Source organism: Pogoniulus pusillus, chromosome 15 (genome assembly GCF_015220805.1).
Source record: "Pogoniulus pusillus isolate bPogPus1 chromosome 15, bPogPus1.pri, whole genome shotgun sequence".
In the NCBI taxonomy this organism is placed as follows: Eukaryota; Metazoa; Chordata; class Aves; order Piciformes; family Lybiidae; genus Pogoniulus; species Pogoniulus pusillus.
In genome coordinates, this window is record NC_087278.1 from 5,489,211 (window position 1) to 5,512,278 (window position 23,068).

Below are 23,068 nucleotides of genomic sequence, written 5' to 3' on the forward strand. Positions count from 1 at the left end.
CCATTCAGCACTGGCAGTACTAACATCTTTTGTCCCACCCTTTACAGTTCTGACCTTGTTTGCTGATGGGCAGGTTTACACTGCAGCTGGAATACAGCTCATCCCGAACTGTTCCTTCAGTGTACACTAAGGCAGTAACACAGCATCTTTGTCCCCCTGACATATTAAAAGGAAGAATCTAAAGATCCTTGCATAGCATGCATGAAATAGTTTGTGCAACAGTGAAATGCAAAGTTGGCTTAGGTAACCAAGTTGTTACTTGTCTTCAGGTCTCACACATTCTCCTTGCTGGTAGCATGGACAAGCCTTGCTGTATCGCAGGCAGATGTCCACTATGGAGTGCTGGCTGTTAGGATTAATCCAAGTGCACACAAGTTCTTGCTTTGGTTTTCTTTAACATTTCTCACCAGTTCCAGTCATCTTGAACTTTGAAGCTGAGTGCCTGAGGAGCAGCCTCATACAAGAAGAAAACGAATCGTTGCGGCATAAGGTCAGACCCGAATTCACTTGTTGCTTGCTGACTGTATGAGGCTGTAAACTTTTGGTTTATAAAACTGGTTTCATCCATTCAAGGAAGTTGTAACTGTTCTGCTCAGTGCAGTCATTCCAAGGCCAAATTCTTCTGCGAGTCCTTTGTTGTTGTGGTTTGTCTTTCAAATGCCTCCAGTAAACTTAGGGTTGTGATCGCGTTGTGAAATGTCTGTTTAGGGTATTGCAGTTCCCACTGCTGGAGGTGACTGCCCTGCTCAGGTGGCTGGATACTGTGCAGACTCTTTTCCTGCTACACTGTAAAGTCAAGGCAAGGTCAAACTAGTATGGCTGATTTTGCATAGAAACTTGTCAGCAGTTGTCAGTTGCTTCCAGATTTTGGCTGCCAGAGCAACAGAAATGGGCAATAATTTCTGGCAAAGAGGTAAGCAACTCTTACTAATGAAGTAGCCACTTCACCATGGTGGAAGTGCACTTAAAGCTGTTTAGATCTTCTGATAGAAATGTGAATGTCTGTAGGCCTTACAGGAAATTATAAGAAAGGTTAAACCAGTTCTGACAAAACCTCACTCAGCTCCAAATCTTGTTTTTGACAATATCAGCAGCAGATGCTTAAGGGGGGGAGCGGGGTAAGATTCTGTAACATTGTCAGTCCTTTCCCAGTAGAAGTTCCTATTGGAGTGATTTAGGAATTCAACAGTTCAAGAACTTTCTAAACTACAGATCACATGTGGATGATAATGTACAAATGGGAAGCCTTATTTGTGCAAGCAGCTCTTGAATTTAACTTCCTCAGACATACCAAATAAAAGCCCTCTATATACTCCAGTAAAATGAGTTTGGCATTATAAAACATGTTGTGTGCCTTGCTTCCCATTTCAGCTGCTGTAGTAATGCTTCCCATTTCATCTGCTCTAGCAGCTGATCAGTGCTGGTTGTTTGTCCTAAAAATGTTGAAGTCAAATAGAGTAATTTCAAAAAGAAAGTGCCTTTTGCAGAAGAAAAGTGAGATTGTTGGCTGTGTACTCTGTGGAGTCAGTGGATCAGGCAAACTTTGACAGGAAGGTTCTGTAAAGGTGGTTGGTCAGAGGGGCAGCAGGTTAAAGTATGTTTTCACATAGAACTCTTTCTAGGACACAAAGGCAGAGGTAAAATCTAGAATTCCCTTTTGGGAGAACTGCTTAGGTCAGAAAAGGAAGCAGCTCCATATAGAACACATCTTTAATAAAAAAGTGGTATAAATAAATGTTGGATTTGGTGCTAGTTGAAATGAAGTAGTGATTGTGATGTCACTGTTGGACCAATGCAAGTACAGGCATAGCAGCTGGATTTCTAAAGCTCCTTTTTTCCCCTTGTAAAAGAAAGCCTTGAGGAACTCCTCCTGTGAAGAAGAGTCACAGGCACAAACCACATCCGTCACAGAAAGCTGTACCCTGAGGTTCCTCTTTGCTAAGGGAGAGAGAGAAAAATGTCTTATTTTTCATGATGTGGAGATAAATGTCACTGTCATGCCTGGGAGGGAGCTGATCAGGGCGTGTAGCTGGGTTTCAGGGTGACCCGATGGCATTGCCCTTTGCACCCTGCCAGCACACCAAACCCTTGGCTGTGGGAAGAAGATTACCTTCTAGGCTCAGTGCCCATACAGCACTACTGCCAATCTTGTGCATTGCCCTGGCCTTCAGCTGCTTGCATGGAGAGGCTGATGAGCTCTACTCTGACAGCCTTTGTTTCCCACTATCATTCATGTCCCTGCAGCAGCAGCCCAAGGAGGGGAGTGGAGGGTTGTAAGTAGGCTACAGTTACCCTGTGTGTCTAAAGTACTGATTCTTTCGACTGCTTGGGACTAATATGCTCAGCCACTCCAAGCAGCTTTTCTTCCCTCCCCTCCCTTCTTGGGCTGTTGAAATAAAGAAGTAAACAACTTCAGTGAGTGGGCAGGAGGTGGATCTCGGTGACCTTCTGTTTACTTGGCTCTCTTCCCTTGTTGTAGCTGTTTGCTTTGCAGGCTGAATCCTCCCGCCTGAAGAAAGAGGAACTGGAGATGGAACAAGAAGTTGTGCATCACAAGCTGCCTGCATATGTGGCCAACATGGATCGACTAGGGGACTCTGAGCTGTGAGTGCCTGCAGAGGAGGAGCTGGGGACAGGCTCTACTGCTTCTTTTTTTGGGTCAGGGAGGTTCCTGAAGGGTTATTTCTTGATTCCCTGCCTTGGGAATCAATGCAACAAGACATCCAGGCAGGAATTTTGTTGACCTAAGTGAGTTTAATATACAAATTAATGATGGGCATCTCTCCTGCCATTCAGGAGTGAGGTTCTTGCCAATCAGTGAGAGCCCAAGCACACACAGAAGTGATTCTTCTTTGCTCTCAGCATTACACCATGGTGTTCTGGGCAGGCAGAGCACTGGTAGGAGTGCAATACTCTGCAATATTGATCAAATGAAGTGGATTGTCTCAGCTTCAGTTTATTTTAGTACCTGTGTTACAATAGGTTAGTGCCCTGTGTTGTTTTGTGGACACTGTTGTGTGACCCAAAGAGGCTATTGTTAAAGCAGAGATGCTTTCTTGCTTTTACAATATCAAAGGAAAATGGATTTATCTTCTGTGAGGCTCAGGTAGACACAAAATTCCTTACAAACTTGCTGCAGTTAAGGTGTGTTTTTTATGGCTACATCTCTTGTGTTCCTGTCTGTGGAAACCAGGCAGCATACAGAGTGATACAGCTTGTTTAATTGTCATTTTGGCTGTTATTTCCCCCCAGGACACAGTCATGCAGAGCAAGTCTGTGTGTTTGAACTTGTGGTCTTTTAATTTTAGATTGTTTGGCTTTAAGGAGATGTATCTTAGCCACAAGGTAACACTGCTGGGGGTTTGGCTTTTCTCCTGTGCTTCTTTCACTTCTGTTGAGACAGGAGTGGGATTGATGAAATTATCCTGCTGACAGTGGCATATAGCAGTTGTCACACAGACCACAAGCTAAGTCTTGATTTTAGTCTAAAAACTGTGTAATTGAATAGTTCACCAGACACTTAAGTCTCTCCTGACAACTGCTTAGCATAGGATGGGCTACAGAGTTTGAGAGTTTGTTTTGCTTTAGCTACTCCGTGTGGGGAAGCCCTGATGCTCATCTGCACACAGTGGTGAGAGTGATGTGAGGGCTGGAATAACATCTTCCCATATTCATTCTTATCCACTTGTATTAGAAAAGCTTGGCTTGAAAGTGGCATTTCTTGTACATGCAGCTTGTCTCTTTGAGAGCCAGGTCTGCTTTTTCTGTGTCTCTGCTCAACCCAAGGCCCAGCTTTGACAGAAGAGAGGATAGGCATAGTAAATGACTGTATTCCCCTTCCCCTTGCTGCTGCTTTTCTCTCAGAGGAAGCTGTAGCAGAGTGATCCAGGCAGTTCTGTTTTGGAAAGCAGCAGCTGCTCTTGGCACTGTGGGCTGAGAAAGGAGGGAAGTGTAGTCATAGAAGAGGACCTGCACTTATTTTCCTTTGGGTCCAATTTGTGATACAGGGAGGGCCTGTGCTTTGAAACTGCTGAATGTCAAAGAATGTTCACTGAAACACTGAATACTAAATGCCTCTCAAAGTAGGCTTGTTTTATGCCTTGAATTGGGAGTCCCAGCTGAACAGGTGCTTTGAGAGTCTGGATTCCCCTGCCCATCCCTTAGGGTCTTTCTAAACTGAGTGGAAGGAGTTCGAGGTGGCCCCACTAGAGGATTCTGCAACAGTTGAGCCCACTGAGGCAGTGGCATCTCTGACAAGTGAGCTTTGGTTACAGTAATTCTATATATATACAGTAATTATAATGATGTGCCCCAGGCACTAAAAGGGTGTTTAAAACCAGTTTTTGATGTGTTGTGGTCCATCAGCTTGGAAAGGAACATCTGCCCTCCAGAGGTTCAGACAGCTGGCTCTTGCTTAGGTAGTCTTTGGTCAGTTTGTCTGGCTACACATTCATATTGTTTGATGTTTTTTGCTTGCTTTGTGTTTTTAATCAGTGATATGACCTGCAGCCAGAGGAGTGCTGCACATTCTCTTCAGTCCCGGGGAGGTTTTCTATCTTCTTTTCTCTTGCAAAGTAAAAAAGGCCCTGCCAGACCAGCACATCCAAGTGGGGCTTCTCCAACTCAGACTAGCAGTGTGCTGCTAGGGAAGAAAGAACCAACAAACCACCAGGTAATTCTTAACTGTGTTCCTTGAAGGGTGCTGAGTATCCTGGGAGTTAACTTGCAGAAGCACAGCACTGCTCCAAGCTTTTCCTTCCACCTGAAAAAACAAAATGCCCTTTCCCTCCTTGCCAGTGTATGCTGGACCTGAATGCAGCACAAGGACAGCTTCTGTTGTCTGGTGCTTGCAGGTGCTTGTTTTCTTTTCTTCCTCTTGTTCTGCAGCCTGAATGTAACTTAGCCAAACCATTCCTCTGCCTTCCAGAGTGCCAAAGGAAAAGAAGGAGCAGTGAGCTGTAAGGATGGGAAGAGCCATTTCAGTGGGTTAGGAGCAGGCGAGTCCAGCTTCCTGCAGCAGCGGCAGAAGCGCTTGCAAGAGCATGGGAAGGAAAGGAAGGAGCTGCTCTCAAAAGGGACCTCCCAGGTACCAGGCAACACTGCAAGGCTGGCAAGCTGAGGGCTGCTGTTTCTGTAGTTTGTTGTGCTGAGTTGTAAAACAAGTGCAAGCGTCCTATGAAGATTCTGAATTGCTGCTCAGATCTAACTGTATCAAAGGTTAATCTCTTGTAGTTAATTAGCTCCTTCCATACTTGGCATATTGCTATGTCCCTGGAAGGGAATCAGTATTGGCATTTCAGATGGAAGAATAGTTGCCTTTTGTCATGATCTCTTCACCAGCTTGGTCCTGGGGAGGGTGTTTCATTCACAGAATTTTTCTGGTGGGGAAAGACCTCCTAAGTTTGAGTCCAGCTATCGACCAAATACCACTGTGGCCATTAAACCATCTCTCAGTGCCCTGTCCACATGATTCCTGAAAGCCTCCAGGGATGCTGACTCCACTGTCTCCCCAGGCAACCTGTTCCAATGCCTGATCACTCCATGTAAAGAATTTTTCCATGTAGAGAAATATCCAACCTAAACCTTCTTTGGCACAATTTCAGTCCATTTCCTCCTGTACTAGAGAGAAGAGACCAACCCCCACCTCACTGCAACCTCCTTTCAGGTAGTCACAGTATCACAGTATCATCAGGGTTGGAAGAGACCTCACAGATCATCAAGTCCAACCCTTAAGTCGTAGAGAGCAGTGAGGTCTCCCCTCAGCCTGCTTAATGATTGTGTTCAAATACTTTGTTACAATCCCCATTCCTTAGTGGCAGTGAGCACCCACCCTGCCCAAGCCAGTTCTCTCTTGTGGGTTCTTGTGCTGGTGTATACAGGCTCTGTGTGGGACAGGTAAAAATCAGTAGAAAGCACTCCTGGAGAGGGGTGGAAACATCCTTTTAGCAGTGTTTGCTTTTTGAAGGGTTTTGGGGTTTTTTTGCACTGTATGTTTCATCTTTGCCAGGGGCTGTGTCCTGCTTGCTAATCTAAGGAAATAATAAAACTGCTGTTTGTTAAGCAGACTGCTTCTGTTCACCTCTGTGTTGTCTGACTTTCAGCAGCCATGTGGTCAAAGGAGATTGAGCACAGGAGAAATGATGACAGCATCTCAGCCCTGTTTATTTTGCCTGTATGAGACACTGCCCTGGGGGAGAGAGAGTGCTGAGGCACTTGGCTGTGGGCCAGTATGTGTGGCTTTTCTGTTTGTGGAAGCACTGCCTGGGAGAGGAGTTGTTACTCCACTGAGCATTCAAGGCTATGAGAGAACTTTGTTTCTTCATGGCTTATCTAAAACATTTTCATTAACTCTTGGTCAGGAAATTGCAAAGCCCAGTTTCTTAGTGAGTATCCTTTGCCTCTCCTTGTTCTGTGATGTTTCAGGCTAAGGCAGTGTTTTCCTGGCCTTGAGGAAACTGATCACAGAATTTTAGGGGTTAGAAGGGGCCTTGAAAAGTCATCCAGTCCAACCTCCCTGCCAGACCAGAGCAGGATCACCTAGAGTAGATCACACAAGAACTCATGCAGGTGGGTATTGAACATCTCCAGAGAAGGAAATTCCACACCTCTCTGGGTAGTCTGTTCTACAGCTCTGCCCCCCTCACAGGGAAAAAGTTTTTCCTTATGTTCATGTGGAACCTCCTCTGCTCCAGCCTGCACTCATTGTCCCTTGTCCTATCATTAGACATCACTGAGTAGAGTCTGGCTCTGTCCTCCTGACACTGCCCTGCACATCTTTATCAACATGAATGAGGTCACCCTTCAGTCTCCTCCAAGCTCAAGAGACCCACCTCCCTCAGCCTTTTCTTACAGGGAGATATGCCACTCCCTTCAGCAGCTCTGTGGCTCTGTGCTGGGCTCTCAAGCAGTTTCCTGAGGTCCTTGAATTGAGGGGCCCAGAACTGGACACTATTCCAGATGTAGCCTCACCAGGGCAGAGAAGAGTGGAAGGAGAACTTCTCTGGATGTAGTAGCCACACCCCTTGCAATACACCCCAGGATGCCATTGGCCTTCATGGCCACAAAGGCACATTGAGGCTCATGGGCATCCTGTGGTCCACCAGGACTCCAAGGCTTATTTTTTCCCCAGAGCTGCTGATGCTCTTCAGCTTTCTATTCTCAACATGTGAGCAGAAAAGAAACCACAAGTGACACTTTCTTTCACATGAGTGTTATTTATTTGCTCTTGTCTCCCCACACTAATACACAGAGAGGCATTCCTGAATGTATTTCCTAATCTTTTCCATTTTTGTGATTTCAGCCTGTTTGAGTGTGCAGTGTTTGACCCATTGCTCCAGCTGGGAATCTGCTAGAAATAAGTCAAGGACATGTTAGGGAACAGGGATTCAAAACCATCAATGATAGTACCATTTTGGGGCATCTCCTCTTCAGAGGATGGCTGAGCAGAGGAATGCTTGCAGATGTTTTACTGACTTATGTGCTGTATCTGTTTCTTGTTCAGCTTCTGGTGGCAAAGGAAGACTGAGCTGTTTGCAAACACTGCTGTGTGCTGCAGTGCAGATCTTGTCTTATTCAGATACCTTCAGCTCTTAAAACTCCTGTTTGTTCTGTCTGCCCTGTCAAAACAGGTCTTAAGCTTTTGGGCTGGTGTCAGCCCTACTGTTGTCATCAGTCACTTGGCTGCAGTGGTTGCCCCACTGCACACAGGCTGAAGCCTTGGCAGACAAAGCTAATCTCTGCTGAGGCTCATCATCCAACAAGAATTTTGTGCAGGTTTACAGAAGTTCATATGATACAGAATTAATTTGTATTGCTGAATGCAAGAACTCCTTGGAAAACGTTGATTTGCTTGTGAGTTTATGCTCTAATGGCATCAACATGAGCCTCTGATAGCAGCTGAGGCAAACAGATGTGGTTCCTTTAATTCTCCCAGGACAGTGTACGGTGGGGCACCTGGCAGGGGCTGTAAGGGGCTCTGCAACTAGGGAGGCAATTGTGCAACACTATCCTTGTGCTTGGAAAGGTTCCTGGCAGAGGGAGTGTTGAGCTGACTGCTTCTGTTTCCATGCAGCTTCTTGGGTTTGAGTCCCAGCAGGCTGGGGTGGCTGAAGAGTTTGATCTGGAGCGCTGCTTTTTCACACAGGATTTCTTCCTTCAGGGCCAAAGTGCTGAGAAGAAAACTGATGCTAGCACAGCAGAGACAGAGCTGTGCTCAGAGCTGCATGCTGAGCAAACAGAGACTACAACCAAACTGGCTGCCAACAGCGCCGATGCCGCAGGGGTCCGTCAGGAGCAGCCTTTCATTGTGCTGAGCCAAGAGGAGTATGGGGAGCACCATTCATCCATCATGTACTGCAGGTAAGGAGTTGTCAGGAGAGGGCTTTCTTGGAAAAGCCTCTGCAGAGGACCTGCTGTGCTTGGCCTCTTTCTCTGAGCCTCTGTGCTGTCCAGCATGCTGGACATGTGCTGTGCATGTACTGACTGTAGGGCAGGTGAGTTGATGTGACTGGAATTAGCCTACAGCTTGTGCAGTGGGAATGGGCAGAGGTTCATGTGAGGGGGAGATGCCAGCCAGAGAGAAACTCCCTGGGACTGCAGGATGCTATTGCTAAAGGGCATTTTGCTTGGCATGTGGAGCTCAATGAGCTTCATTGTGCCAGTTCTTGTGGACTGAACAGGAAGGGCTGCCAGGAAGCTCTAATTCCTGCAGAGGGAGTTGGCATGTGGCCAGGAGAGGAAGGGTGCCTGGGATGATATCTCCTTGCATCCAAGAACTTCATGGAGAAAAATACCCAACTGGTTTCCTTCTGCACATAGGGTCGATGGCTCTGGACGGAGGGTGGCCAGCTTGGATGTGGATGGGGTGATCAAAGTCTGGTCGTTTAACCCCATCATGCAAACTAAAGCTTCCTCCATTTCCAAATCTCCGTTGCTGTCTCTGGAATGGGCCACCAAGCGCGATCGGCTGGTGAGTAGTCTGCCTCAGAGGCACAGCAGCTCATCTGGGGCTGTGCTGCTGCATGTGGCACATTACCTTCTCGGCAGCTCCACTGGAGGTAAGCTCAGGGCAACAGTTTCTACCTTAGTGGCACACGGATGCCTGAAGCCTGTAGGGTGCAAAACAAACTGGAGTGGCAAAGTGTGCTCTAGGGAACCTGGAGCAAGGAATTCACCAGTGGTTCCCCTGAGACAGAAGCTCCCAAGCTGTAGTGTGGGTGTGGCTGGAGGACAGAAGTAGCTCCTTTAAGAGAAGTGCCTCTCTTCAGGCAGAGCAGGCAGCCACTTGTGAAGGCAGGCAGAGGCACAAGACCCCATGGTAAGGAACCCTGCAGCAGGGACCTGTGGAGCTTTACTTGTACCCTGAGGCAGAGAAAGGAGAGCAGGGCTGTGGAGCAGGGACGTGCTGTTGGCATTCTGCTTCGGCAGGTGTGAAGAGGGCTCCATGACCAGTTCTGGACGGGTCCTTCATGAGTTGGGGGCAGCTGTGTGCATAAGGGGCTCGAGGCTTGCTCAAATACCCTGACAGTGTAGATGTTTGCTTTAGCACTTTTCCTCTTGTTCTGTCACTGGAGAGCAGCCTTCAATGACACACATTCTTAGAACCACAGATTGGTTTGGGTTGGGAGGGAGCTTAAAGATTATCCAGCTCCAACCCTCCTGCTATGAGCAGGGACAGTGTACACTGGAGGAGGATGCTCAAGGCCTCATCCAACCTGGCCTTAAACACCTCCAGGGAGGAGGCATCTACAACGTCCTTGGACAACCTGTTCCAGTGTCTCACCACGCTCACTGTAAAGAATTTCTTCCTAAGATCCAGTCTAAAACTCCCCTTTGCCAGCTTCAATCCATTCCCTCTTCTCCTATCACTACAAGCCCTTGTAAAAAGGCCCTCCCCCTGTAGTCCTCTTCAGGTACTGAAGGCTGCTAGAAGGTCTCCCTGAAGCCTTCTCTTCTCCAGGCTGGACAGCCCCAACTCTCTGATGCTGTCCCCATAGCTGAGGTGCTCCAGCCCTCTGATTATCTTCATGACCCTCCGTAGAACTGTTGCTTGTTTCATGCTTTCCCTTGACAGGGCTATGTGAGAAGGCAAATCTGCAACCAAGGGAATGCTCTTCACATTCTGGCACTGACAGTGTGCTGCTGCTGACCCCCAAATGCCACCTATGAAGAGCTGGTGCTACAGCTTGTCTCTTCCTTTTGCTCTTTTAAAGGCACTTGTCGGCTCAGTGGTTCTGATGTTTCTTCTGCCTGGTGGAGCTCTTTTCCTGCTTGCTGATAGATTCTTCTTTCTGAGCTATGTGGGGGTTCAGCAGTAAATCAGGGTCTGAAGTGAGAAGGATCTGGCTTGCTTTTGTGCCTTTAAGAAAGTGTCCCTGCATGGTTTTACATTTGATAAAGCATGGGTGAGCCCTTTGGAATGATTTTATCCTCCCCTGGATAAAAGGAGGTGGTGTCTACTTGGTTTGTCTTAAACTGAGAACGTTAAATCTCTGTTACTCTTTCCTTGCTCCTTTAGACAGTGAAACTCTAAATATGTTTTGCATCCTGTAATGCTGAGCCATACTCTAGAAAGTTGCTTTTACTCCACCTTGGTGCCGATCAGATCTTGTTCTCACTGGACAGCAGTGCTTTTACTCTGACATCTGCAGCTCTGGGACAGTCCTACTCAGTGTCAGACGCACAGGAGGACAGGGTGTACCCCAGTGGAGTGATGTTTAATCCAAATGCACAAGCAGGGAAAACATTTACTCTGGCATGAGTGGCTGTTGGAGAGCATCATTGTACTCCTCACTCACATTGCTCCCATCTTCTCCTTGCTGCTTTCAAGCTCCTGCTTGGCAGTGGGGTCGGGACGGTTCGGCTGTATGACACAGAAGCAAAGAAGAATCTCTGTGAAATCAGCATTGATGAAAACATGCCCAGGTAACTCTGGAATGTGGATCTTTATATACAAACACTGGGTTTGACTGTGAACAGGTAGCTCCAATCTCAGTGCTCCCGCAGGACTCTCTTGACTTCATCCAAGAGGCCAGTCCCTGTCTGAGCAGTGTACAACTGCTGAGTTCAGTGAGGGACACTAAAATCTAAGCACAGGCGTCCTGCTCTCCTTAACAGTGCACCCTGTCTTGCAGGGTCTCAGTGGGAGAGCCCACAGCTGAGTGTTGTGCTTGAGGCACCTTCTGGAGAGAGGCAATGCAGACTGTTTGCTGTGTTTCAGGATCCTCTCGCTTGCCTGCAGCCCAAGTGGTGCCTCCTTTGTCTGTTCTGCAGCAGCCCAGAGCCCCATCTCCCACGTGGACTTCTCAGCAGTAAGCTCTGGTGGCAAAAGCATGAACAAGGTTCCTGGGAAACTGCTACTGTGGGACACTAAAACAATGAAGCAGCAGGTACTTGCTAGCTTCATTTCCTTCTTTTTGAGCATGAGTGTCTTCTGTTTCAATGTGTAGGAGCCCTCTTCCTAAGATAGGCTGAATTTCTTCTCCACACCCTTTGTGTTCCTCCTTTCCCTTGTACCACATGGCAGGTAAAAAAGCAGAGTGAAGTAGCAGCTGGATTTAGGGGGGGATTTGTTTTTTGGCAGGGTTTTTCATAGGCCATAGCCTTGTTTCTGTCCTGCCTGTGCACTTTGACTGGGAATGTCCTCAGTGGACTGAAGCATCTTCTGCGTTGCTTCAGTTGAGATAGGTCAGATTGTGTCAGGGAATCCTCATCCCATCCCTCACCCCTGTCCTTAGGGAATGCTGTCCCTGACACAGAGGAGAAAGCAATACTCTCAAGCTAATTCCCTGTCAGGTGTTTTTGCAGCCTCGAAGCCATAGCTGAGAAAGCTGTGGCTTGGCTGAGGTGAGTTGTTGATTGAGTGTCACAGAGCTGCTGCTGCCAGAGGAATTCTTGCTGCTGGCTGATGCCTTTCCTCCCTTCCCTGGAGATCAGCTCTGTTTCTGAGCCTTAATGCAGCCTTTCCTTTCCAGCTGCAGTTCTCCCTGGAGCCTGGGCCCATTGCTATTAACTGCACAGCTTTCAACCACAACGGCAACCTGCTGGTCACAGGGGCTGCAGATGGCATTGTTCGTCTCTTCGGTAGGGAGCAGAAGCACCTGGGGGCATGGCTGAGCATGAGCCTGCAGTGTGCTGGAGTGGGGGGGCAGAAGTCCAGGAGCAGCCTGGCTTGGATCAGAAATGGTGTGGCCAGCAGGACATGGGGAGTGATTGTCCCCCTGTACTCAGCACTAGTGAGGTGGAATTTTAGACCACTCTGCAATACAGGCACTGAGTTACTGGAGTGTGTCCAGACAAAGGCCAGGAAGCTGGCAGTGGCTCTAGAGAACAAGTCCTGTGAGGAATGGCTGAGAGAGCTGGGCTGGTTTAGTTGGGAGAAAAGGAGGCCGAGGGGAGACCTGAGCATTCTCAGCAGGTACCTAAAAGCAAGTTGTAGTGAGGTGAGGTGGGTGTTGGTCTCTTTTCCCACGTAGCAAGTGATAGGACAAGGGGAAATGGCTTCAAAATGCATCAGGAGAACTTTGGGTGGGTTGTTAGGAAAAATTCCTTCACTAATGGCATTCCCAAGCACTGGAACAGGCTGCCCAGGGAAGTGGTTGGCTCACCAACCTTGGTGGTATTTACAAGAGGTGTAGCTGTGCTACACAGGGACAGCTTTCAGTGGTGGGCTTGGCAGTGTTAATGGTTGGACTTGATGACCTTACAGGTCTCTTCCAAGCTAAATGATTTTGTCCTCTCCAGGCTGTCCTTGTGATGGAGGCGTTTTTAGACCTCCCTATTTTGTGAAGGAGGGATCTGCTTCTGGGCTGGATACCAGGGTGGAGGCTGCAATCAATCAGATGGTCTTTGGGAAGACAGCTGCCAGCAGCTGCTTGGATGGAGTGGATAGCAAGGGGAGGAGGAGAAGAAAGGTGGCTGTGGGCCCTGGTTGCAGAGCCTGTCAGCAGCCCTGTAAAGCTGAAGGAAGAAGTGACTTACTGAGAGGCAGTGATTTTGTGGGTGGTGTATAAGTCCCACGTACTGGAGAGTAAGCGCAGGGTGCTGATGTTGGGTCGGTGCCTCCAAGCTGATTTAGAGGGCTGGGGTGGAGACCTTATGAAGATCAAGGCCTTCAGCTCTGTGTGAGTGTAAGGTGTGCTCAGTGCTGGCTTCCTCCTCAGATATGCAGCAGCATGAGTGTGCCATGAGCTGGAATGCTCACGATGGGGAAGTCTACTCCGTGGAGTTCAGCTACGATGAGAACACAGTCTACAGCATAGGTGGGGATGGCAAGGTAAGCTCTGGCTGACCTCCTGTGGGTGAAAATCTGACTTGATGTTGGGTATTGCCCTGGTTTGAGCCAGACTGATCTCAAGGAGAGAGAGCTAAGAAAACCAGAGCTCTGTGGGTTAAGGAGAGTTTAATGCAAAGTAACACAATGTACAACGCCTTCTGAACAAGCAAAACAAGCCAAGGCAGCAGAACTCAATCAGAGAAGCAAACAGCAAGTGGAAAAGGGTAGTGTCCAAGCCAAGTGAAAGAGACAAACACCCCAAAACAGAAAGTGGAAGAAACCCCCCCCAGAGCCAAACTCCAAGCCTCATCATCCTTTGCTCCAGCCAGCACTTGTGTTCTAAAGCTGGCGTGACCAGCATGGTAGCAGATTCTCACCAGCAGATTGAACAGGCTGTCCCAGCTGCTCCCTGCCAGCCTAAAGCAGGACAGGTGTTTATTGTAGCATTGCTCCATCAGTCTCGGCCAAAACAAGGCCATGGTATCTTTACAAGACTTCCTCAGCTCTTTTGCAGGCCAGCTTTGGGGGTCTACAATTAAGACAAATGCTGATGTGACCTGGGTGCTGCAGTGACCTGGGTCCTGAAGCTACTGAATCAGCTTGCAGTAAGCCAGGTGGCTCCCCCGCCGGTGGGGATAGCAGTAACAATACCCTCAGAATCTTGAGGGATCTACAGACTGCTCACTGCAGTCTTAGGGTTGGTGGTGCTGCCCAGCACCCATCTGGAGGAGGGAATTCAGTGCACCCTCGCTGCGTTTGCAGATGACACTAAATTGGGTGGGAGTGCTGATCTGCTGCAGGGTAGAAGATTCTGCAAAGGGATCTGGACAGGCTGGGTCAATGGACCAAGGTCAGTTGTATGAGGTGTAACAAAGCCAAGTGTGGGGTCCTGCACTTGGGTCACACCAACCTCAGGCAGCACTGCAGCCTTGGGGCACCTGGGGGTGCTGGTGGCATGCTGGCTGGACATGAGCCAGCAGTGATGTGGAAACACACATAGGCAGCAGTGCTTGTGGAAGCTTGGCACTCTTGGTGCTTTGCAGCCTGTGTTTGGTCAATATAGGCATTTAGAGGTGTCCAAATGCCATCTTCTGTGAGGAACAGGCACTTGACTTTCCTCCCAGTCTATTTGACTTGGGACTTTTGTCATCTTCTTGTCATGCCAGTTCATTCAATGGAACATCCACAAAAGTGGCTTGAAGGTGTCTGAGTACCATCTTCCCAGCGCAGCCACAGGTCCCTTTGTGCTATCCGGGTACAGTGGCTACAAGCAAGTCCAGTTCCCTAGAGGCAAGCTTTTTGCTTTTGACTCTGAGGGCAACTACATGGTGACCTGTTCTTCTACTGGGGGAGTCATCTTTAAGGTAAGCCTGAAGTGCTCTCAGTGCCTCCATACAAGCTCCCGTAACAAGGTTGCAGCAGCAGGCACTGGCAGTTGGGAAGCAGCAGCTGCTCTCTGCAAGCTGCTGCTCAGTTTCATGTGCTGTGCGTCGTAGCATTGCCTGCTGTTGAGCAAGGCTCTGGACCCTCTGTTAGCATTTGGCCCTCTAGCTGCAGTATGCACACTGCTGCTTCTCAGAGCTGCTCTGCAGCACTTGTCCTTAGGGTCCAGGTGTGCAGCACAAAGCTCAGCTTTCATCTTTTTAATCTATTGATGCAGGTCAGCTCAGTGCACTCCTAATGGAGTCCCTAGCAGGCTTTGGCTTGGCTGCACTGCAGCCAGGTGCTTTTGGCTGTGGGTGCAATGCCTCTGCTACAGAAACTTGCCCCCTTGAAATCTTATCTTTCTGTCTTGTAGTTAAACAGTGAGGAAAAGGTTCTGGAGAGCTGCCTTTCCTTGGGAGGACACCGAGCTCCTGTTGTCACAGTGGACTGGAGTACAGCCATGGACTGTGGCACCTGCCTCACTGCCTCCATGGATGGCAAGATTAAATTAACAACCTTACTGGCTCAAAAGGCTTAACGTGGACAGTGCTGAAGGTGACAAAGCAAGAGCCTTGATAAAATCACTGCTAACTTTACACCAACGAACTGCATGGGACAGAAGGCAGCCCACAGTGCTCCTTCTCACTGCAGCTTTGGCTCTTGCCAAACGTTCAATACCTTGCCAAAGCACTGTGCAAGGGGATGCCAGTACGGCAGCAGAGCAGCGGCAGCCCTGCAGAGTAAGTTTCCACTGAGCCACTGTGGTAGCTGCACTCCCTCCACTAGGAGTCGTGGGTAGCAGCGGGAGAGAAGCTGCTGGGGTCACCGCAGGGCTTCTGAAGGGGCTGAGGTGGAGCAGAGGCAGGTGGCAGCACAGCGCATGGAGCTACGATGGGGCAGAGTGGAAAGAGCTGTGCCAAAGCAGACTTGTGTGTTAGCAGAGCATTTGTTGTTGCCTTTCCTTCTCTGCCTCTCTCTCGGCCCTTCACCCGCCTCTCTGTCTACCCCCCCGAGTCCCCCGCGTCTCCGCCTGTCTGCCCCTGCCCCCCGCCCCCGTCCCTCTGTCTCCCTGGCCCTCGGCCTCTGTCTCCCACCCCCTGCCTCTCGGTCTGACTCCTCCTCCACCCCCTCGCCTCTCTGGCTGCCTCCCCCCACGCTGCCTCTCTGACTCCTCCCCTGCCCCCCCCCCCCCCCCCCCCGCCTCTCTGCCCCCGCACCTGCCCCCTGCTTCCCACGCTCTACTGCTTGCCCTGCGCTACCTTTCCTCTCTGACCCCGCGCCTCTCTGCCTTCCCCCCACGCTTGCCTTTCTGCTGCCGCCTCTCTGCCCCGCGCACTCTGCTCTGTTTGTCACTCTGACCCCCAACCACCTCCTTACTGACTGACTCCTGCCCCTCCCCGCCCCTCTCTGCCTCTCCCCTGTCCTCCTGTCTGTCTCTCTGCTCCTTCCAGCTTCTCTCATCCCCCCTTCTCTCTCTCTCATCCCACCTCTTTTCTCCGCTGGGTAAATGATGTTTGGGGTCTTTTCTACAACAAGAAAACATTTCCTTGCACTTGATTCCTGTGCTCTGTTCAGCTCTGTCATCAGCCCCTACTCTTACCCTGCTTTGGGCACCTGCTGCAGCTCAACTCATGGCAGCAGCCTGCAACTTTGCTTCTCCGTGGCCGAAGAAGCAAAGTGGTCAAGATCTCAACATTCTGCTTCATTAGGAATGCTGGGAGGGAGGGAGGGATATGGAGTCCCCAGCAGGCTTTGGCTTGTCTGCCCAGCTGTTTTGAGCTCTCTTGACTGCTTGCTCAAAAGGTGGAAGGCAGACCAGCAGAGCAAGGGACGTTCCTCTCTCCTTCTCCCTCTGCTTGGGGTTCCTCAAAAGGTGAGGCTGGAGCAGAGGCATGAGGCAGCACAGGGCCTGCCGACAGGATGGGCCAGACTGGCCAGGCCTGTGCCAAACCAGAGTATACTTTCAGAGAGCATCTGCTGTGCTTTTGTTTTCTTTCCTTCTTTTTCTGTCCCTTGTTATTTTTCCTTTCTTTTTTTTTCGTTGTTTAGCTCTGATTTGCTTTTCTTTTCTTTGGCCTTTTTTCCCTCTTCTCCTTTGGCCTTTTTTCCCTCTTCTCCTTTGGCCTTTTTTCCCTCTTCTCCTTTGGCCTTTTTTCCCTCTTCTCCTTTGGCCTTTTTTCCCTCTTCTCCTTTGGCCTTTTTTCCCTCTTCTCCTTTGGCCTTTTTTCCCTCTTCTCCTTTGGCCTTTTTTCCCTCGTCTCCTTTGGCCTTTTTTCCCTCTTCTCCTTTGGCCTTTTTTCCCTCTTCTCCTTTGGCCTTTTTTCCCTCTTCTCCTTTGGCCTTTTTTCCCTCTTCTCCTTTGTCTTTCTCTCTTGTATTTTTTAAATAATTTTTTCTCTTTTGCCTTATTTTTCTCTTTTTCCATTCTTTCTCATTTTTCTCCTCTTAGTTTCTTTTCTCCTTGTGGGGAAAAGCTGTTTGGGATCTTTTCCATTAAGAATAAAGTATTTACTTGCACTTTATTCCTGTGCTCTGTTCATTTCTTGCTTCAAAAAAGTGGAGGCTGACTGGGGCAGTTGGCCTCAGGGTCCAGGTGTGCAGCACGAAGCTCAGCTTTCACCTTTTTAATCTATTGATGCAGGTCAGCTCAGCGCAAGATGTGTGCCTGGTGACTGCAGCTTCTCTTCACCCTGCCCTGTGAGCTTGCTGGTGCTGTGTTAGCCTCAGCCTGATCTGCTCTTCCTCTTGTGGGCTGCAACCCAGCACAAGGCTGAATGCTTCCAACTATCCAAATTGCTGTGCCACAGTAACAAAAGGTCCCTGGTGCCATAGCCCTCCCTTGCCTCCTCTGGGCTCAATACCCAGCAGTAGAAGCCATTGCAAGGCAGACTGGATGGACTGGTTTCTTCACCTCTGGGACATTCAGGAGCTGCTCCACTAACAGGAGCTGCAGTTGAGCCTTATTTGCTTGGCATCAGCCCTTGCTCTTAATCTGCCTCCTTCAGCTGCTGCAGCTCAACTGATGCCAGCAGCCTGCAACTTTGCTTCTCTGTGGCTGAAGAAGCAAAGTGAAGACCTCAAGGTTCTGTTCCATTAGGATTGCTGATAGAGATATGGAGTCCCCATCAGGCTTTGGCTTGGCTGCCCAGCTGCTTTGGACTCTCTTGCTTGCTCAAAAGGTGGAGGCTGACCAGCAGAGCAAGTGCCATGGGCAAAGGGACTCAGAGTGCAGCAGTTTAGGTAGCATAGTAGGGAAAATTCCTTCACTGAAGGGCTTCTTCCACGAATACATCTGGTGCTGCTGGAAAGACACCTACAAAGCAGGCAAGAAGAGCAACACTGCTGTGAGTGCTTCTTTCACTCTGCTTTTCCCCACCTGCCCCAATCCAGAGGAGCTGACACAGGTCACTGTGTCAGGAATTACCATTGCTGTGCTGCTCTAGAAGGGACTGCAGGCCTGCTCCCACTCTCCTTTCCATTGCAGGCAACTCGGAGGCACACATATCGAGGGCACTTTCTGAATCCTCCTGTGTGATTTAATGACATGAGTGAGAACTGGCACAGGCTCCTTCTCCAGCTCTTCCCTCACACAAAGCCTTTCAATACTGGAAGATGGAGAGAGACTTTTTACCAAGGGGCCTCAGATTGCAACAGTTTAGGTGGCATAGTAGGAAAAATTCCTTCACTGATGGGCTTCTCAGGCATGGGAACATCTGCCCAGGCAACACTGCACTATCACTCTGCATTTCAGCCCCTGGCATACAGAAGGGTGACTTCTGCATTACCTGTATAAATGGAACTACAAGATCCTCAGAGGAGGAGTTCTGATCTCTCTTTTCTCTTTCTTCTGCTGTTGGCCAGGTTGGTTCCATTCTGTATGCAGAAAGGAAGGACACCCATTTGGTAAAGTACTCACACACTTTCACACACTCTCTGCTGGAAGAGCAGCAGCTATTCATGTGCCAGTCTATCTGGATTACAGGCCAGCTGGGAAAGGAGAATGCATCCAACCCCCAGCACAACCAGCTCTACTGCTCTACTAGTGGAGTGCAGACTGAAATACTGGAGGATGTTCATGCTACACTGCCTGTCCGTGGAGGAACCTCTCCCTGCTGGTTACACTCTCACCTGGTAAAGCCCCTTTTCATCCCATTGCCCAGCAAGATTAAAAAGCCCCCTGGCAGACTGTCCTCTAACCACAAGACTTCTACCTCAGCAGGTCCTATACTAATGCTGCAGCTGCTCTCACATCAGGCTAGGGTAAGGGATCTCCAAACCTACGCCTGACTCTGAAGGACGCCAGGAACTTTCATGGCTCATCTGAGGACCTGGGAGTTCAGAGATCTTCTAAGGGGGCTATCGAGAGGCCGATAAAGACAGCCAGAGCCTGGCACCAGCTAGGAAAATCCCCCAACACTGAGGCGGGCGGCATTTCCTCGGCTGTGCCCGTGTTAACCTTTACCGGCTCTGCCGGGCGGGGCTGGAGGGGCACTGCCGGCCCGACTGCTTCTTCGCGCCCAGCCTCTTGACGCGGGCTCTCTGCCACTCGCCTCTCAGGCCGGGCCACCTCTCCCCGGCCCTTCTTCTCGTTCTTTTCTCCTTGTCCTCCTTGCACAGCAGCGCGCCGCGGGGTGTGGAAGAGCTGGCGTTGCGCTGCCGCTTCCATACCCTGCGGAGGAGGCCCAGGAGGCGGCCCATGGTGCGGCAGGGACGGGGGCACTGGAAGTGCCGGACTTAGCAGCCGCAAGACTAAGCCCGGGTGGGAAAAAAGAAAGGGAACGCAAAGTTTGCCGTCTGCTGGGCGTCTCGCTGCTACTCGGCTAAACCGACTGCCACCGTCGCCTAGCAACGCCAGCGGACGCCTGCAGGGCTCGGGGCGGCACCCGCCGGCGTGACGGATCGGACGGTGGCCGCCGAGGGGCGCGGCGAGGCTCGCCCGGGCCGGGCCGGCTCTGCCCCCGCAGCCGGTGCCAGCCTTCTGAAAAGCCTCGCTCGGTGCCGTCTCCTCTTCCTGGTGCTGCAGGATCTCGGTTTGTTCCCCTGTCTCACCGGCGTCTGTGGATATCAGAGGCTCCGTGCTTCGCCCTGCCCCAGCTCCGCGCTGGTGCGGTGTGAGCGGCGGCAGCTGTGCAGCACGGCAGGCCCCAGAGCGCCAGCGCCGGCCAGGGCAGCGCTGGGCTCGCCGCTGCCGGTGCAGCTGGGCGGGCAATGGCGGCCGACGCCCGCCGGCGGCTCCTTCCCGCCTGGATGGGGGCGACGCGGGAGGAGCGGGCGACGGCGGCGCCCGCCAAGGCCGAGCAGTGTCGGCTCCGGGAGGCAGCAGGGCGCAGGTAGTGTCGCTGGGTCGGGGGCAGTGGCGATGGTGGCGAGCGGGCGAGGCTGGGCCCTGCCCGCGCTGAGTGTCCATCCTTGCGGTGCCCAGGGCGGCGACGGCGCTTGTCTACTGCATGAACGAAGCTGAGCTGCTGGATGTAGCCTTGTCTGTCCTGGCTGAGGTGAGCTGGGGCCTGCCGAGGTTGGGGACGCAGCCCTGGGCGTAGCGGAGGGGGGCCGGGCGGGAAGGAGGTCTCCGTGGCGCGGGCAGAGAGCGTCGCCGCTCCCAGCTGCGTGGCGGCCTCCCGGCTCCGCCGGTCCCCTGCTCCGCTTCCCGGAGGCGGCCGGCGCCACTGCCTGTCTATTCCGTTGGCCCCTCCGGGCGCTACGGACAGATTCGCCCTCCAGGGTGCCCCCGGGCAGGGACGAGGAGGGTGCCACGCGGGTGGCGGGCTGGCCCCCTCCTTCCCGCCTCGAGGTGCTCTGCAGTGAAGCCGGGCACAAATGCGGTTGTCTTCTCGTCGCTCAGAATGCACAGTGCGAGGAAGCTGAGCGCCAGGCCCGCTGTGGGAGTGAAGAGGAGCAGCAGTGCCAGCCGACGCCAGGCGAGGCTCCTGGAAGCACTGCGGAAGGCAGCGACCCCAGTCCAGTTGCCCCATGCCCTCCTGACGCTGGTGCTGACACGGAGAGGACGGTGGAGGACTCTGACGACTCTGCTCTGAAATATGTCAGGGAGATCTTTTTCAGCTAACGCAGCCTTCTCTGCAGCTGCCCAGCAGCAAAACGACAGAGTAGGGAGAGTGACCTCCCCCTCAGCATTGTGTACGGTGGCAGGGCTGGAGTGGGCTGTGTGTCTGCCGTGTTGGTGGCCCGAGGAGCTGATAGGAGGCCCATGAAGGCCTCCCCGATAGCACGGCATCTAAATAGGAGCAAGGACACCAGCCGAGCCCGGACACCGCTGCCTTGCTCGCACCTTGCACACTGCTGCCCTCTTTCTGCTTGCCAGACCCAGCTGTTTCTGTGCGCCCCCTCACCTGCAGGCGAGGGCTTAGGCAGCAAGAAACCTCTGAAGCCGTGAGTGATCTGATGGCAAGAGTTCTCCTGCTTTAGTCCTCCCGGCCAGATGAGAGGCACCGTTCTGGTTCTAGAAGCATCCTTGGAGGTGGATCTGTTGCAGAAGTGTGTGTTGGGCTGAGACATGTGGGACATAGAGCCTTGAAGCTGTTTTCAGAGTCCCACCTCTCTGGGATTTCCCATTTAGGCATGCTCTGGAAACCTCCAGGTGGTGCATAGGTTGGGAGCCTATAATACTGCACCCACACCCAAGAGCACAGGGCAGGTGGAAGGAAGTGCAGGGTTTTGGTCTCTATTGCTTGGCATCCCTCCTGGGATGCCAAAGCTGCCAACAGGGAGAGGTACAGTCAAGCTTATTCTGGAGGCCTTCTTCCACATTTTTGACTGCCTTTTTGGCAGGTAGATGCCCTGCTTTCTTCCAGGCATTTAGGCAGAGAAGATTGTGTCTGGAAGCTGGGCAGGATGCAATATGCTCTGCTGTTCTTCCTAGCAATGTTTTACAGGTGTCCTCTGGCTTCAGTTGCTCGGAGCCTGTCTGAGGATGGAGCAGCAGGGGAGGATGGTGTGGGGTAAGCAGGGGGATGATCTTCACAGTATCACATTACAGTATCATCAGGGTTGGAAGAGACCTCACAGATCATCAAGTCCAACCCTTTACCACAGAGCTCAAGGCTAGACCATGGCACCAAGTGCCATGTCCAACCTTGCCTTGAACTGCCCCAGGGACGGCGACTCCACCACCTCCCCGGTGGGAAAGGAGAGGAGAAAGAGCAGGGCTTCTGCATATGTGTGCTGCAGGTAGGAGAGACTGGATGGAGTGCTTGGGCTGGTGAAGCCTCGTGTCTGTGGGTGGGAAAGGAGAGCACTTCTGAGTAGCCAGTTTCCACTAAATTCATCTGCAGTCCTTTCTTCCTGGAATTGTTTCCTGAAGCACTGTAACTTCTTGTACGTGTGTGTGTGTGTGTGTGTTAAGGAGCTGCTCACATGGCTTTACTGTGGAATGAACTGCTCTGCAGCTCTTGGTTTCTGGTGGTGCAGTTAAAGCACACAGCAAGATTATCAACAGGCCTCCTAACAGCAATCACAGGTCAAGCATGAGATGAGATGGGACACTGAAAAGTGTTTTGCTTATTTTTGCCTGCTCCTTTGACAGGAAGCTTCTACCCTTCCTTCCCAGAAGCTGGCCATGACCGTGGGCCTCATTCCTGAGGGAATCTCCACAGCAGAACTCTGTTGTCTCTAGCTACTCAGGAACCTTCTCAACTACAGCCAGTACTGCCCCATTAGAATCATAGGATCACCTAGGTTGGAAGAGACATCGCAGTTCATCCAGTCCAAGCTATCACCCAGCCCTTTCTAATCAAGCAGACCATGGCACTAAGTGCCTATTCCAGTCTTTTCATTGTACCAGGCTTGAGGGATTCCTGTGGGAGTTCTTCATCTAGTGAGAAGAGAGTTCATTTCTTACTCCACCTTGCTTAGAAATCACTGTTCAGGAACAAATCACAAAATGACCATGTTTTTTTCATCTGTAATGTGCTGACAAGTGAAAATAAATCAATGCCAGTGAAGTAAAACCACTTCTATGCTGTTGTTCCTCTAGCTGTAGCAGGGTAGGTTTAGACTGGGTATTAGAAAGAATTTTAGCACAGAAAAAGTAGTCAGACATTGGAACAGGCTGCCTAAGGAGGTGATGGAGTCACCATCCCTGGAGGTGTTTAAAGGTTGTTTAGATATGGTGCTTGGGGACATGGTTTAGGGGTGAACTTTGTAGAGTAGGGTTAGTGGTTGTATCTGATGATCTCAAGATTCTTTACCAACATGAATTGTTGGCGTTCCAGGATCTGAAGGGGGCCTACAAAAAAGCTGGGGAGGGACTTTTTAGGCTATCAGGTAGTGACAGGACTAGGGGGAATGGAGCAAAGCTGGATGTGGGGAGATTCAGACTGGACATGAGGAGGAAGTTCTTTATCATGAGAGTGG

At 50.8% G+C, this 23,068-nt stretch overlaps 2 protein-coding genes across 2 annotated transcripts in view; both read left to right on the forward strand.

Moving 5' to 3' along the window:
* WDR91 (WD repeat domain 91) overlaps positions 1–17,220 on the forward strand; it is a 23,833-nt gene extending 6,613 nt beyond the window's left edge. Inside the window, exons 4-15 of the mRNA XM_064155022.1 lie at positions 407–490; positions 2,480–2,604; positions 4,495–4,672; positions 4,928–5,086; positions 8,159–8,358; positions 8,818–8,968; positions 10,829–10,923; positions 11,219–11,387; positions 11,973–12,081; positions 13,161–13,273; positions 14,440–14,637; positions 15,072–17,220. Of these exons, the coding sequence (XP_064011092.1) occupies positions 407–490; positions 2,480–2,604; positions 4,495–4,672; positions 4,928–5,086; positions 8,159–8,358; positions 8,818–8,968; positions 10,829–10,923; positions 11,219–11,387; positions 11,973–12,081; positions 13,161–13,273; positions 14,440–14,637; positions 15,072–15,236 (1,746 nt within the window). The 3' untranslated portion in view covers positions 15,237–17,220. The remainder of the gene's footprint in view (positions 1–406; positions 491–2,479; positions 2,605–4,494; positions 4,673–4,927; positions 5,087–8,158; positions 8,359–8,817; positions 8,969–10,828; positions 10,924–11,218; positions 11,388–11,972; positions 12,082–13,160; positions 13,274–14,439; positions 14,638–15,071) is intronic.
* Positions 17,221–19,551: 2,331 nt separating this feature from the next.
* CYREN (cell cycle regulator of NHEJ) lies at positions 19,552–22,662 on the forward strand. Its single transcript, XM_064155030.1, has 3 exons — positions 19,552–20,028; positions 20,121–20,193; positions 20,541–22,662. Exons 1-3 carry the CDS (start codon positions 19,907–19,909, stop codon positions 20,760–20,762), a joined length of 417 nt encoding a protein of 138 aa, XP_064011100.1. The 5' UTR covers positions 19,552–19,906; the 3' UTR covers positions 20,763–22,662.
* Positions 22,663–23,068: the final 406 nt, after the last annotated feature.

Bases quoted from the DNA above. Each gene is read 5' to 3' on its own strand.
- CYREN (XM_064155030.1), top strand. From the start codon at position 19,907: ATGGCGGCCGACGCCCGCCGGCGGCTCCTTCCCGCCTGGATGGGGGCG. The intron at 20,029-20,120 runs GTAGTGTCGCTG...TGCGGTGCCCAG, and splicing joins CGGGAGGCAGCAGGGCGCAG to GGCGGCGACGGCGCTTGTCT. The intron at 20,194-20,540 runs GTGAGCTGGGGC...CTCGTCGCTCAG, and splicing joins CCTTGTCTGTCCTGGCTGAG to AATGCACAGTGCGAGGAAGC.